Here is a 13,827-nt window from a genome sequence, read left to right as displayed (position 1 = left end):
ACTGCAGGCCGGACCCTGGGGGTGACAGAGCCCACCCCACCGGAGCCTTTTGCGGCGCGAGCCTTCCTGGCTGTAATGAGGGACACGGGGCCAGGAGCAAATGTCACAAAACTTTATACAGACAGACACGCACGCGGCCCCTCGGCCCCAGCTGCTGCTCCCCCCGCGCACGGGGAGCGGGACGGGCAGGGCCGTGGCCCCAGCCCCAGGAGAACAAGGGGCGAAGGAGCCGGGCGGGGGCCCCACAGGACACCCCAGGCCCGGGGCCAGTGCTCCCCGAACGGGCTCTGGCCCCAGGGCCGATGCTGGGGCCGGTCGGGTGGCCGCCGGCAGGGCGACCGCGGCGCAGAGCTGTGGTGGCACCGGCTCTGCCTGCGCCTCCCTGGGGACCGGGCCGGCCCCACAGCAGCACGGCTCCCCGGGCTCTCCCGGCCCGGTGCTCGCGGGCCAGCCCAGACGGCCCCGGCGCAGGGGCTCCGCGGCTCAGCTCACTGCAGCACGCAGGCCTCCCGCTCCTCATCCTCCCCGCCCGCCGCCTCGCCCAGCGGCTCCGGCAGCGCCGGCGCATCCTCCGTGGCCACCAGCTTCTCCCGCAGCTCCATCAGCAGGTCGCGGCTCTCGCTGGGCGGCAGGTTGCTCAGGTAGTACTGGGGTGCCAGCTCCACCAGCCTGGGGGCGTGGGGGGTCAAGGAGTGGACGCAGCCCTGGGTCTCCCCAGAGCAGCCTCCTCGCTCCCCCACGTGGGGATGGTCCCCCCGTCCCTGCGCACTGCGCACAGGGCTGCGCCAGCTCCACAGCCATGCACAGACAGGGCCCGAGCACATCCCACCCCTTCCACCCCCACGGCGCTCACATCTCGGGCTGGATCTCGGAGACCACGCGCAGACAGTTGTCCTGCGAGATGGTGAACTCGTGGTAGAGCACCCAGGGGGGCGGGCGCCGGGGGGGCTGCCGCAGCAGGTAGCAGCAGGCGGGGGGCAGGTGGGCCACGTGCTTGTGCGTCAGCATCACGTAGTTGCCGGAGCCATCGATGTCCCGGGCCACCTGCGGAGCGCAGCAGGAGGGCAGTGGGGCCGCTGGCACGACCCCCCCGGCTGGGCCCAGCGCAACCCCCACCCACCTTGAGGAAGTAGCCGGAGATGAGGGCGCGCTGCAGGTTGAGCGCGTTGGCGGCGGTGCCGAAGGCGGGCGGGGACACGGGCAGCTCGATGCGCCGCATCACCTCCAGCAGCTCTGCCCGCACGATGCCCGCCAGCCGCAGGGCTTCCCCGCTCAGCCCGTGCTTGCGGCACCAGCCCTCGTCCCCGTTGTCTGCAGAGACACAGCGCGGTCACACCGCGGGGCCACATCAGGGGACAGGGCTGGGCCACACCGCGGGGACACGGCTGGGTCACACCACGGGGACACACCGTGGGGACAGGGCTGGGCCACACCACGGGGACACGGCTGGGTCACACCACGGGGACACACCGTGGGGATAGGGCTGGGCCACACCACGGGGACACGGCTGGGTCACACCGTGGGGACACACGGTGGGGACAGGGCTGGGCCACACCGCGGGGACACACTGTGGGGCCACACTGGGGGACAGGGCTGGGTCACACGGTGGGGACACACTGCAGGGACAGGACTGGGTGAGCACAGACCCTGCATGAAGTGGGTGGCTTGGCTGGGGGCTCATGGGCCACGAAACCAGGCACGGCTGCTCCCACAGGCCATGTCCCCTCTACGCAGCGGGGACAGGGACCATGCAGAGAGCACAGTCCACAGGCCAGGGCTGCGACACCCTGCAGCCGGGCTGGGGCACCCGGATGGGGTCATGAACATGGCTGCAGTGCTTGTCCCCAGGAGGAGCAGGGGACACATGGGGGGCTGTGGGACACGCTTGGGGGGGACGTGGGACACGCAGCCCCCGCAGCCCAGCCCGGCCACACTCACGCTGCTGGAAGGCGTTGAAGATGTTGATGAGGGTGAAGTGGTCCCCGTTGGGGTGCAGCAGCGCTCGCCGGCGCAGCGTCACCGCCTCCTCCAGGTGCGTGGACGGGGACACAAAGAAGGGGGATGCTGGGGACAACACAGAGAGATCACCACGTGTACTCCAGCACCCCCAGCCCCCGGTGGCAGAGGCGCCGCGCCCTGGCGGGTACCGGTGAGCATGGCGGCCAGGCTGACCATCTCCTCCACGCAGTCGAACTCGCAGGACGCGATGAGCGCCTTGGCCAGCTGCGGGTCCAGCGGGAACTCGGACATGATGATCCCCACCTCCGACAGGTTCCCGTCATCATCCAGGGCTGCCAGGTAATCCAGGTCCTCCAGCGCTTGCATCAGTGACTCGGGGGCTGGGGCGGGACGTGACCCAGCTGCCAGGCGTAGGCAGCCCTGCCCGTGCTCCCCCCATGCCCGTGGGACCCCCACCCGTCCCCAGGGACACCCTGGGCTGCTGGGGCAGCCACAGCCAGCCCCCAGGTCCCCGCACACTACCTGGCCGGTCGAGGAAGTCGCACTGGCCCATGTCGGCAATGTCCAGGCGCTTGAGCAGCAGCACCAGGCGGCTGAGGCTGGTCTCGCTGACGTGGGGTGCGGGGCCGGGCGGCAGCCGCTGCTCATAGAACGTCTCTGAGTAGAGGCGCAGGCAGGTGCCTGCGGAGCGGGGCTGTGAGCGCGGCAGGGACGGAGCCGGGGACGGGGCAGCAGGCGCAGGCAGGGGCTGCCGGGGACCCCAGGGTGTGTGGATGCACTCGGGGCTCACCCGGGGGGCTGCCGGCAGCTCGCTGCATGCGCGACTCCGCCTGGCTCTTGCTGATGGGCCGCAGCACCTGCGACTCTGCACGGATGCGGGGGTTGTAGACCTGTGGGCGCGGTGTGAGAGGGGACACAGGCCGTGCCACCGGCAGCGCCACCGCTGCCACCTCCCCGGGGCAGGTCCTGCAGCCCGCGCAGCATTGCCCAGCCCGGGGCATCCCGTGGGGCCGGGACGGGGAGCGGGCAGACACAGCCCTCGCTGCTCCCGCCGGTTCGCAGAGCCAGGCCCCCGCTCGCTGCCGCTCGGCCCCGTCCCGGTGCCCCGGCGCCCGCCGGCACTCACACTGCGCAGCTCCAGCCCTGAGTCGATGACGAAGCGCACGGTGCCCAGGGAGAAGGACGAGTCCGCGAGCCAGTGGGTGACGATGACCCGTCGCTCCTGGCCGCCCTCCTCCGGCGCCTCGTACACCTTCTGCGCAGCGCGGCCCACGCCGGGGTGCAGGGGCAGCACCAGCAGTGGGCCCAGTGCCGGGCTCAGCGCTGCGGCCTCGCTCTGGATGGCCTGGCAGCACTCAGTGATCTCCTGAGGAATGACGGGATGTGAGGGACACCCACGGGCACCTGGAGCGCCCCGTCCCCAGGACACAGTGCCGTGCCATGCAGGGAAAGACCCCGGTGCCACCAGCACCTGCAGCCCCGGCTCTTGTGGTTCAGTTCCCTGCAACCCCCAGGGCTCCCCGCATGCAGCAGAGGGGTCGTCCCACCTTCCCCCCGGCCCCCGCCGTGGGCACCGCAGCGAACCTGCTCGCTGGCCAGGAAGAGCAGGACGTGGCCGGGCTCCCGCCGCCGGTGGATGTCCAGCACGGCCTGGCAGGCGGCCGCCACGTGTCCACGGGCCTGCAGGTCCCGGTACAGCAGCTGGGGAGGGGGCCCGGGCGCCGGCACCCGCACCACCGGCGGGTCCCCGCAGAAGGCGCGCAGCCGCTCCTCCATGGCGGGCGCGGTGACCAGCACCAGGCGCAGCGCCGGGCGCTGGCGCAGCACGTCCTTCAGCAGCCCCAGCAGCACGTCGCTGGGCACCGTCCGTTCCTGCACCTCGTCCAGCACCACCACCCCGTACTGCCGCAGCAGCGGGTCCGACGTCATCTCCCGCAGCAGCATCTCGTCCGAACAGAACCTGCGGTCAGCGGCCTGTCAGCGCGGGGACCCCTGGCTCTGGGGGCTGCACCCCGCGGGTGTCCCTGCAGGCAGCCCCAGGGGAGCACGACACAGCCCCCCAGGCCAGGTGACCCCACCGTGGCGCTGGGGGGGTGGGCAGCCCCGCTCCTCGCTCCCTAACGAGGCCAGGCCGGATTAAGGGATTAGGCTGCAGCCGGAGCTCAGCAGGATTAGCGCCGCAGCGCAGGCAGCCCCGCCGTACCTGAGGATGGTCTCGGTGGTGCAGCAGTCCTCGTGTGGCACGCAGTAGCCCACCTCGTGGCCCAGGTTCAGGTCCATCTCGTCGGCCACACGCAGCGAGAGGCTGAGGGCGGCCAGGCTGTGTGGCTGGGCACAGGCCACCAGCCCGTGGGCAAACTGCAGGGACAGCGCGTACTCGGCACACCACTGCGGGATCTGCGGGGACACGGCGGGGCTGGGGACAGCACGGCAGGAGTGCAGGGATGTCCCCCTGTGCCCCCAAAAGGGCAGAGGGACCCTCTCCACAGCCACCCCAAGACCTGGCCGCAGGACGTCCCTGCAGAGCCCGTACGGGAGCACCCAACAGCTCCTGCAGGACTGTCCCTCCCCGGCACTGTCACTTGTGAGCCCAACAGCCTGTGACACGAGCCCCATGGCCCCAGCGCCCCACGCCTGCAGCTTTCTGCCTCGCTGTGGGACGGCCTGGCCCTCGCACTGAGGACACGGGACACCAGCCCGCGCTCGAGAGGCGTCTGGACAGCCCCTGAACAACCGCTGTGACCCGGGCCAGCCCTGGTGCCGCGGGCAGTGGGACAGACGATGCGCCGGTCCCTTCCGACCCGAGCCCCACTCACTCTCACCAGCCCCGGTCCCTCTCCGGTGCCCCCAGGCAAGTGCCAGCTGGCTCCAGCATCCAGCTGTGGTCACCAGCCACATCTGCACAATCCAGACCTTGCAGCAGCTGCAAACCTGGGCCAGGGTCTCCAGCACCCTCATGTGGGGTCAGAGGGACCACACATCACCCCGGGAAACCCACGGTGAGAGGCAGGGAGGAAAACACCAGGAGTGGCTGCTGCCCGAGCCCCTGTCCCCGCGGGACGGTCCCAGGGCCGCGCGATGTCCCTCGGGCACCGAGGCGCAGGGATCTGCTATTTAACTGCATGGGCAGCGCCGGCTGCAACCACGGTGAAGAGACCCAGCTTTGGGCAGAAAGGCGGCGTCTGAGGAGTGCCGGCGCCCCAGCAGCCCCAGGGCCCCGCGGGGACCGTGGGCAGGTGCCTGTGTCCCAATGCGGCCCAGCCCTGGGCCAGGCCGGCCGGCACACGGGCTCCATTCCCCAAACCCGGCACCCATGGGTGGCCGGTGCCACGGGCTGAGCCCAGACCTGTGCTCAGCGGGGTCACACCCAGGGGAGGCGGTTTGGGCAAGTGGCCTGAGGCTACTGCCAAAGCCACGGTGGCCCCAGAGACCGGCAGTTGCCGTGCCACGCAGTGCACACCCGGCCCCGCCAAGGCCACGGCTGTCCCCGCGGCTCCCAGGTGATCCTTCCCCGGGTCAAAGTCTGCGTGACGATGTCTGCGGTGCCATGGCAGGGCTGGCGGAGGGACGGGCTCTCTGGGGCGGGCAGGCAGGACCCCGCACAAACCCAGTGCTGGGGACGGGCCGTTCCTCCCCTGCGCCCACCTGACGCCCTGTGCCACCGTGGCAGCTGCTCCCAGGCAGCCGCAGCAGCACCTCCCGGCTCGTGCCGAGGCTTTGCCCGGGGCCTCAGCGCCTGCCCTGGCACATCCTGGCGTGCGACTGCCCGGCTGTGCCTCGCGCCGGGCTCACCGCAGCCACACGCTCCAGGTACCACGACGGAGCTCAAGCTCTGCGGGGCCCGTCACCCCCCGCTCCCCCAGCAGCTCAGACGGTGCTGCAGGGTCCGGGAGCCACGGTGCAGCCACAGCCCCGTCCCTGCGCCTCTGCCCACAGCCCCAGGCTCCCGGCTCCCCGCGCACCGCAGCCCCGGCAGCACAGGGTGCTGACGCAGGGGTGAGCACCGGGTGCTCTCGGCACAGCCGCGCTCACCTGGGTGCTCTTGCCGGTGCCGGGGGGCCCGGACACCAGGATGATGCCGCTGTTGCCTTCCAGGTGCTCCATGAAGCTGTACTTGGTGGTCCAGACCGGCAGGTCCCGGCGCTGCCGTAGCAGCTGGTAGTAGCGGGAGGAGAAGGGCAGCCCGTCGTACGGGTTCACCTCCAGGTCGCCATCACCGCCCAGGGCCGGGTCCTCGTCCTCCTCCTCCTCCAGCGCCGAGCCGGGGCCACGCTGCCGGGCCGGGGAGCCGGGGGCCCCGCTGCCGGCCATGCCGGGGACACCGGGGCTGCGGGGACAGGCGGGAGCTGCGGCGGCCCCAGCGGGTCCCGGCAGAGCCGGGGCAGCCGCTGCTGACCCTCCCGGCCCCGGTAGCAGCCGGTGCGGCCACCGACCCGCCCCGCGGGGGACACGGGGGACAGGGACAGGCAGGAAGGCGCGGACAGAGGGTGACACGGCCCGGGCAGGGGCAGCAGGACAGGTCGGGGACCGGGGCAGGCGGGAGGATCGGGCCGGTCCTGGACCAGCCGGGCTGGGCTGTGCGTGGGGAACCGGGCCGAGGCACAGGGGGGCGGGACACGGCGGACACCCGGGAGGCGGGCGGGCAGCCCGGGGCCGGTCCCGGCGGGCCGGGGGAAACGGGATGGATCGGACCGAGCACCTGAGCACCGGGACCAGACCGGGCCCCTGCGCACCCGGACCGGACCTCACCGGACGGGACGGTGCGGGCTCCCCGGCTCAGCCCCCCGGGCCGCGGCTCCGGTTCCGGTTCCGGTTCCGTTCCGGCCGCCGCTCACCTGCGCGCGCCGCCGCCACCGCGGGCCCTGCGGGGGGAGAGCGTCAGGTGACCGTCACGTGGCCCCGCCCACGGCCGCCAATCAGCGCCGCGGGGCGTGCCCGGGACCGCGCGACCCCGGGCGGGGCAGGGGCGCGTGTGGCACGGAGGGGTCGCCGGTGTCCGTGTCCGGTGTCCGGTGTCCGTGTCCGGTGTCCGGTGTCCGGTGTCCGGGTCCGGGTCCGTGTCCGGTGTCCGGTGTCCGGTGTCCGTGTCCGTTGTCCGTGTCCGTTGTCCGTGTCCGTTGTCCGTGTCCGGTGTCCGTGTCCGCGTCCGGTGTCCGCGTCCGGTGTCCGCGTCCGGTGTCCGCGTCCGGTGTCCGCGTCCGGTGTCCGCGTCCGGTGTCCGCGTCCGCGCTGCGCCCTGCGCCGCCCGCCCCTCCGCTGCCAGGCCCCGGTGGGTGCTCCCGTTGCTCGGCTGCCGCCCGAACCCGCCGGCACCCCGTACCCGTGTCGGGCACCCCGTTACCGGACACCCCGTACCCGTGTCGGGCACCCCGTTACCGGGTACCCCGTACCCGGGACCCCGCGCCCGGAGCGGCGGCCTCATCCCGCGGGGCTCCCGGCGCTGCCGGCAGGTGGAGCTCCCGGAGCGGCAGACGGCCGTTACAGCCGGCCCGGAGCTGCCGCCGGGACCGGGCCGGGCAGGGACTGCGGGGCCGGCGGAATTCGAGGCTCCGAAGCTGCCGGCAGTCGCCGCTCTGCCCCCACGCTCCGAGCGGGCCCCGCCGCGCCCGTGCCCCGCTGTGCCGGCTGCTTGACCCGGTGCCGCAGCCCCGGTGCGGCCGGTCCTGCCGGCGGGCGCTGGCTGCTGCGGCTCCCGCCCTCGCACCTCGGCCCCGGGCAGCAGCTCCTGCACCGAAGGTTGCGCTGCAGCCCCACGGCGGGTGTTCCCGGGCTGTGCCGTGCCATCCCATCCCACCGCACTCTGCGGCGCTGCCGACCGGGCAGGGACCCCGCCGTGCCATCCCACCGCGCTCTGCGGCGCTGCCGACTGGGCAGGGACCCTGCTGTGCTGCCACCCAGGAACAGGCCCAGCAGAACGGAGGACGCTGGTGGAGCGGTGATGGTCTGGTGCGGCCACCGAGGACACGGGTGGCTCTCTGTGCTCGGGGGCCCTTCAGCGCTCCCGGCCAGCTCCTTGCTCCCCGTCCCCAGCTCTGCTGGCTCACCCAGAGCTACTCATGCTCCCTTTCCCATGGCCTCTCCGTCCCCCCCCCAGGCCGCAGGGTCCAGGAGGGCTGCCCGGGGCAGAATTTGGGACAGGCGTCTGTCCTGGGGCCGGGGGAACCGCTCCCGGGTGACCACAGTGCAGGCTCAGGCTGTGTGAGGAGGTGGGGGCTGCAAGGGGGGCACAGGGCAGGTGCAGAAGGGATGGAAAAGCAGCTCAAGCTGCAGGAGCAGCAGCCCGGCTGCAGCAGCCCCGGAGCAGCTCTCGGGGGGATGTGAGTCCCAGGGCAGCTTGGCTGTGCCAGGACAGAGGGGCCGGCCAGCGCTGCCGCGGGGCTGAGCGGGGCCAGGGAACAAGCGCCATCCCCGCGGGCGTTGGACAGCGGGGGTTTGCAGCGCGTGGGAGGAAGGAAGTGGTTGATGCTGAACCGTTGCTTTGCTTGCCGTCCCGGGGCCGCAGGGCGCACGGGGCTGGGCGCGGGTCAGGCCGCAGCGTGCGCTGCACCGGCGTTCGCCACCGAGCCTCGTGCACCACGGGCTGAGGACGGGAGGCAGAGGCCGGTTCCCTGCGGTGCTGCTCCGGGCGTGGGGCTGGCCCGAGTGCTGGGCTCCCTGCGCTCCCCGGCAGCTGGACCTGCGCTGGCTCCGTGTCTGGGGCTGCCGCCCGTGTCCTGGGGCTGCGGGGCTCTGGCTGCGCAGCTCAGCCCAGGGCTCGTGGTGCCGCAGCATCGCCCGGGCCAGCAGCCCCATTGCCCCTGTGCCAGGGCCGGTGACCCGCGCAGCGTTGGCCCTGGGGGGGTGGTGTGGTGGGTCCCGGAGCTCTGTCCCCGCCGCCCCGCTGTGGGGTGCAGCCGGTTGGGTGGGTCCCTGCAGCACCCGCTCGCCGTGAGGAAGCGGAGGTTTGCACAAGCCGGTGCGGTGCACGTGACCGGGGACCGCGGCAGGAGGAACCAGCAGCCGCCCCGCGCAGGGCCCTGGTCCCGCGGCACAACCGGCCATGGCCCCGTGGCTGCCCACCAAGGAGGAGAAGTATGGCGTGGGTGAGTGCCAGTGCGCGGTGCCGCTGGGCTCCCCGGAGGGTGCACGGTGGGCGGGATGGTGCTGGCGGCTGGGGTGATGCTGACGGTGACCGTGGCTGCGGTGGCCCCGTGGCAGCGGCTGTGGTGGGGCGGATGTTGGCGGCTGGGCGATGGTGGGGGCTGCAGGTGAACGGTGCTGGGCTGGGTGCTGGTGGCGACGTGAGGGGGTGCAGGGTAGGGGCTGGGTCTTGTCACTGCTGGTACTGGGGGTCCAGTGGGCGCAGGGACGATGGGGATGGCGGCGGAGGCTGCAGGGCTGGGGACAGGTGGGCCAGGGGACACGGGGCTGAGCACGGCAGGGGTCAGCAGGACCACACTGAGCATGGCTGGTGCTGGTGGGGCTGGGAGCTGCGGGGCTGAGCGGGAGGCAGAGCGCTGGGGCAGGTGCTCAGCGCAGGATCCGGCGCCCGAGCTGTGGGCCTGGGCCAGGCCTGGCTGCTGAAGGGCAGGGGCCTCCCCAGGGGCTGGCTGGCTTGTTAACGGGGATCGTTAGCAGGGACAGTTAGCTCAGAGCCACCCCAGGAATGTGCCCCCAGTCCCAGCTGGGGCTTCGCTCCCAGACGCTGCATCGGGGCTGGCAAAGCCCTGGGCAAACCCTGCACCTCCAGCCCAGGGTCCTGTGCCGACCCCGGCCCGTTTGAGCACCCCCATACGAGCATCCCCCATACGAGCACCCCCGTGTGCCCCCGCTGGCCCGTGCAGCCCTGCACCCTTTCCCGTTTCTGAGGGGCTGTTTCCCGCCCCCCCTTGTGCTGCCGGCAGCCCCGGGAGCGAGGGCTCCTGCTGCTGTGGGGTGCGCTGGGGCCCACACGGGGGGTTCGAGGAGCCGTGTGGCTCTGGGAGTGTCACAGCAGGGGCTGGCGCTGGGCACAGGGCACAGGCAGTGTCCCCGCTGGGACCCCGGCTGCCGGCAGGGCTGGGGGACTGTCCCAGGCACGGGGTGCAGCCAGTCCTGGGCCGAGCTGGGGCTGGCTTCGGCAGACAGAGCTGTCCCTGTCCCCGGGACCAGAACAGCAGCAGGACTAACCACGGCGCGGCCGGTGCAGCCCATGCCGCAGCAGGAAGTGTCTGCGCACCAGCCAGCTCCTGCACGCCCCTGCCGGCTCCCCCTGCCACCCACCGACACTGCCACCACCACTGCCACCCCCTGCCACCCACCGCCACTGCCACTGCCACCGCCACTGCCACCGCCACCGCCACCCCCTGCCACCCACCGCCACTGCCACTGCCACCCCCTGCCACCCACTGCCACCCCCTGCCAGCCCCTGCCACCGCCACTGCCACCCCCTGCCAGCCCCTGCCACCGCCACTGCCACCCCCTGCCACTGCCACCCCCTGCCACCCTGCAGCCCCTGCCAGCTCCCCCTGGGTTTGTGGGGCTGGGACCCCGCACCGTCTCTCAGGGCTGAGCAATAGCGGTTGTGGGGCCCTGCTGCCTGTGGGGAGGCTGCCGGGGGGCACACTGCCCCGAGAAGGGCACGGAGTGCGGGGTCTGGGTGAGAGGGCACGGGGTGCGGGGTCTGGGTGAGGGACCCCGGCTCGCAGCTCCCGGCTCTTCCCGCAGCCCTGTGGAACTTCCCACGCACCCACGAGCATCACCTCCCGCTGCAGATCGGGGAGACGGTGCACATCCTGCAAGCCTCCGAGGGTAAGGGGGCCCCGGCTACACCCCGACACCGGGCTGGGCACCCTCCCTCAGCCACGCCGCCGGCGGGCACCCAGCCCTGCCGTGCCGCGGGCTGCCGTCCCCGAGCGCGGCTGACGTGTCCCTGTCCCTGTCCCTCCCCTGGCAGGCTGGTACCGCGGGTACTCGCTCCGGAACAGGGCTGGCCGGGTAGGTGAGGGGGACTGGGGTGCGGGGGGGCCCAGGGATAGCTGGTGGCTTGTCCTGTCCCTGCTGGGGACACGCTGGGCGCTGCAGCGTGGCCAGGCCGAGACCCTCAGTCCCAGGATGGGGTCCCCTGGCCGTGCCCCCCCAGGGGCCGTGTCCTGCCCAGCCTGCGGGCACTGAGGGCTCCGGCTCCCCCAGGGCATCTTCCCGGCCTCGCTCATCCACCTGAAGGCGGCCGTGGTGCAGCGCAGGGGGTAGGTACCGCAGGGCACGGGGGTGGCCCCATCAGCCCCCAGCGTGGGGACTGCAGGGCTGCAGGGCTCCCCGTGCCCCCCCAGGGCCGAGGAGAGCCTGGTTCCTGCCGAGATGCCCATGGTGCAGGAGATCACCACCACGCTGCGCGAGTGGGCCGCCATCTGGAAGCAGCTCTACGTGGTGAGGGCCGGGGGGATGCGGGCGCTGGGGGGGCCGGGGGGACGCGCAGTGACCTGGTGCAGCGCCCGCAGGCGGGGCAGGCGGAGCGGTACCGGCAGGTGAAGCAGATGATGTGCGAGCTGATGGAGCGGCGCTCGCAGCTGCTCTCGGGGACCCTGCCCAAGGACGAGCTCCTGCAGCTCAAGAAGGAGGTGACGGGCAAGATCGACTACGGCAACAAGTGAGTGTGGGGACGGGACGGGGGCCTGGGCACCTGCAGCCCAGCACAGGCTGCGCCGTGCTGAGGGACACTTGGCCTCTCTGCTGTGGTGTCCCTGCCGACTGGCTGTCCCTGTGTCACCATCACCCTGGCTGGGTGTCCCTGGGGCACCCTGTGTCCCCACTGTGCTGGCTGGCTGTCCTGTGGTGGCTGGGACAGTGAGAGCTGGTGGCTGTGAAAGCCATCTGGCCAAGGGCTGTGGGCAGCAAGCCCTGGCTGGGACAGGACAGTGTCCCCTCGCCCCGGCTCTGCTGGGACCCCTGGGGTCTGTCCTGCACCCTCAGGCCCCGTGCCAGCCTGTACCGGGGCCGGTGGGTCCCCCTGGGGTGCACAGCCCCGTGTCCCCTGCCCCAGCCTCACCTGTCCTGTCCTCCACAGGATCCTGGCGCTGGACCTGGTGGTGCGGGACGAGGACGAGAACATCCTGGACCCCGACAGTACCAGCGTCATCAGCCTGTTCCAGGCGCACCGGAGGGCCGCGCAGACCGTCACGCAGCGCATCCAGGAGGAGACGGTGCGAGCCAGCGCTGCCCCGGCACGCTGACCCCCGCGCCCAGAGCCGGCTGCCCCCGCGTGGCTGTGCCGTGGGTCCGTGCCATGGGGCTGAACCGCCTCGTGCGCGCAGAGCCCGCAGCAGAGCGCGCTGGGCGGCAGCACCCGCTGGGCGGCCTCGCCGTCCCACAGCCTCTACCTCTGCGTGCGCAACTTCGTCTGCAACATCGGGGAGGAGGCGCAGCTCTTCATGGCGCTGTACGACCCCGCCGAGCAGCGCATCATCAGGTGGGCCCGGGTGCGGGGCCAGACCCCCCCGACCCTGCCCCAGCTCGGCTGGTGCCCGTCCTGCTGCTCCCCCCAGCGTCCCTGTCCTGGCTCCCTGCGCGGGAACGCCCCTCGGTAGCCCCTGCCCGCCCTGGGCTGTCCGTCCTGCCCGCCCTGGGCTGTCCGTCCTGCCCGCCCTGGGCTGTCCGTCCTGCCCGCCCTGGGCTGTCCGTCCTGCCCGCCCTGGGCTGTCCGTCCTGCCCGCCCTGGGCTGTCCGTCCTGCCCTCCCGGCTCAGCACATCTCGAGGGGAAGAAGCTCGTCCCTCCCGCGGGGTTTTCTCCTCTGGAGGGGAGGGTTTGTCACAGTGTGCAGGGTGTGCATGTCCCGTGGGACACCCGTGGCTCACAGCCCTGTCCCGTGGGACACCCGTGGCTGACAGCCCTGTCCCATGGGACACCTGCGGCTCGTCCTGCCCGGGTGCTGTGCGCCCGACACCCCGTAGCCCATCGCGCTGTGCTGTGCCGCCCTGCGCAGATCTGCCCGCGGCAGGCAGGTGCCGGCTCAGCCCGTGCCAGCCCACGGGTGCCACCGGGGCAGCGTGGCCCGTGCACAGGACCCGTGAGCTGGCGCGTCCTGCGCGCTGCGTGTCCTGCGGGCAGGGCTGGCGGGCAGTGTCCCGCTGCCGGGACGGCCGGGCCGCGCCAGTCCTGTGTCACCACTGGGGCCAGCGCTGGGACGAGGGGTCCGTGTGGGCAGCTGGCAGAGGCCGGGTGTGTGAACCGGGGCCGAGCAGCGCCCTGCCCGTGGCGGAGCCTCCAGCCCCGTTGTGTTTCCCCGCCGGCCGCGGCCGCTGCCCGTGGGGCCCGGGGACGCGCTGAGCTCCCGCTCTGCCGTGGCGGCGCCGGGCCCCGCCGTGGCTCCTCACCCCTCGCCTCCCCCGCAGCGAGAACTACGTGATCCGCTGGGCCAGCACCGGCGTCCCCCAGGACATCGAGCTGCTCAACAACCTCAAGGCCGTCTTCACGGTGAGCGCAGCCCCCGGGGGCCGCTGCCCCAGCGCTGCCTGGTTCTGCTCCCCGCGGACGTGCCCCCAGCGTTTCGGGTGCATCCAGCACCATGCACAGGACCCCCAGCCCTCGCCGCGGCCCATGTGCCCCCCGAGCAGCCAAACCCCGCTGCTGCCCACTGCTTTCTCCCTGCTGCCTGTTTCCCACATGTTCCCAGCGCAGCCAGCCCTGCAGCTCTGGCACAGACCCCGGTGCCGGCACTGGGATGGGGGCACCTACCGTGGAGATGCCCCATAAAGCCCCCCCTCCGGGTGTGTGTGGCTGTTGGGGTGCCCGTGCCCCCATCTCTGCACCGTCCCTGCCCACAGCCGGCTCGGGCGCTGGCCGCGGGCAGGAGCAGGCGCAGGCAGCGCAGGCAGCTCTGCTGAGCCAGCGATTTTCCCGCTGCGCCAGC

At 72.8% G+C, this 13,827-nt stretch overlaps 2 protein-coding genes across 3 annotated transcripts in view; one reads left to right on the top strand and one right to left on the bottom strand.

The window, feature by feature from the left end:
• Window positions 1-98: 98 nt before the first annotated feature.
• On the bottom strand, window positions 99-6,959 carry DQX1 (DEAQ-box RNA dependent ATPase 1). The gene is made up of 12 exons (XM_065837894.2): window positions 6,709-6,959; window positions 5,992-6,286; window positions 4,163-4,356; window positions 3,544-3,919; window positions 3,086-3,325; window positions 2,750-2,849; window positions 2,482-2,640; window positions 2,148-2,339; window positions 1,939-2,064; window positions 1,121-1,311; window positions 854-1,044; window positions 99-669 (listed from the first exon to the last, which is right to left on the bottom strand). The coding sequence occupies exons 2-12, from the start codon at window positions 6,268-6,270 to the stop codon at window positions 489-491; spliced, it is 2,229 nt and encodes a 742-aa protein (XP_065693966.1). The 5' UTR covers window positions 6,271-6,286; window positions 6,709-6,959; the 3' UTR covers window positions 99-488.
• A 1,984-nt stretch (window positions 6,960-8,943) lies between these two features.
• Window positions 8,944-13,827, top strand: part of LOC136101616 (dedicator of cytokinesis protein 2-like) — a 68,945-nt gene continuing 64,061 nt past the window's right edge. Inside the window, exons 1-9 of one of the 2 annotated variants that reach the window (XM_065837892.2) lie at window positions 8,944-9,041; window positions 10,645-10,728; window positions 10,874-10,914; window positions 11,110-11,165; window positions 11,250-11,346; window positions 11,418-11,566; window positions 11,984-12,119; window positions 12,231-12,385; window positions 13,310-13,391. In XM_065837892.2, coding sequence (XP_065693964.2) covers window positions 8,999-9,041; window positions 10,645-10,728; window positions 10,874-10,914; window positions 11,110-11,165; window positions 11,250-11,346; window positions 11,418-11,566; window positions 11,984-12,119; window positions 12,231-12,385; window positions 13,310-13,391 — 843 coding nt within the window. In that variant the 5' untranslated portion in view covers window positions 8,944-8,998. Of the gene's footprint in view, window positions 9,042-10,644; window positions 10,729-10,873; window positions 10,915-11,092; window positions 11,347-11,408; window positions 11,567-11,983; window positions 12,120-12,230; window positions 12,386-13,309; window positions 13,392-13,827 lie in introns of those variants that run through there. The other variant, XM_071808380.1, reaches the window with a different exon arrangement.

This window comes from Patagioenas fasciata, chromosome 4, assembly GCF_037038585.1.
Source record: "Patagioenas fasciata isolate bPatFas1 chromosome 4, bPatFas1.hap1, whole genome shotgun sequence".
NCBI lineage: Eukaryota > Metazoa > Chordata > Aves > Columbiformes > Columbidae > Patagioenas > Patagioenas fasciata.
The sequence above is the reverse complement of the archived record's forward strand: the minus strand, read 5'-3'. Positions and strand labels throughout refer to the sequence as shown.

What these genes read in the sequence shown, in the direction of transcription:
- DQX1 (XM_065837894.2), bottom strand. Translation starts at nt 6,270, where the DNA reads ATGGCCGGCAGCGGGGCCCCCGGCTCCCCGGCCCGGCAGCGTGGCCCC. An exon ending in CAGGGCTGGAGCTGCGCAGT is followed by an intron (nt 2,850 to 3,085) that starts GTGAGTGCCGGC and finishes CCGCGCCCACAG; the next exon opens with GTCTACAACCCCCGCATCCG. An exon ending in TCTCCGGCTACTTCCTCAAG is followed by an intron (nt 1,045 to 1,120) that starts GTGGGTGGGGGT and finishes TGCGCTCCGCAG; the next exon opens with GTGGCCCGGGACATCGATGG.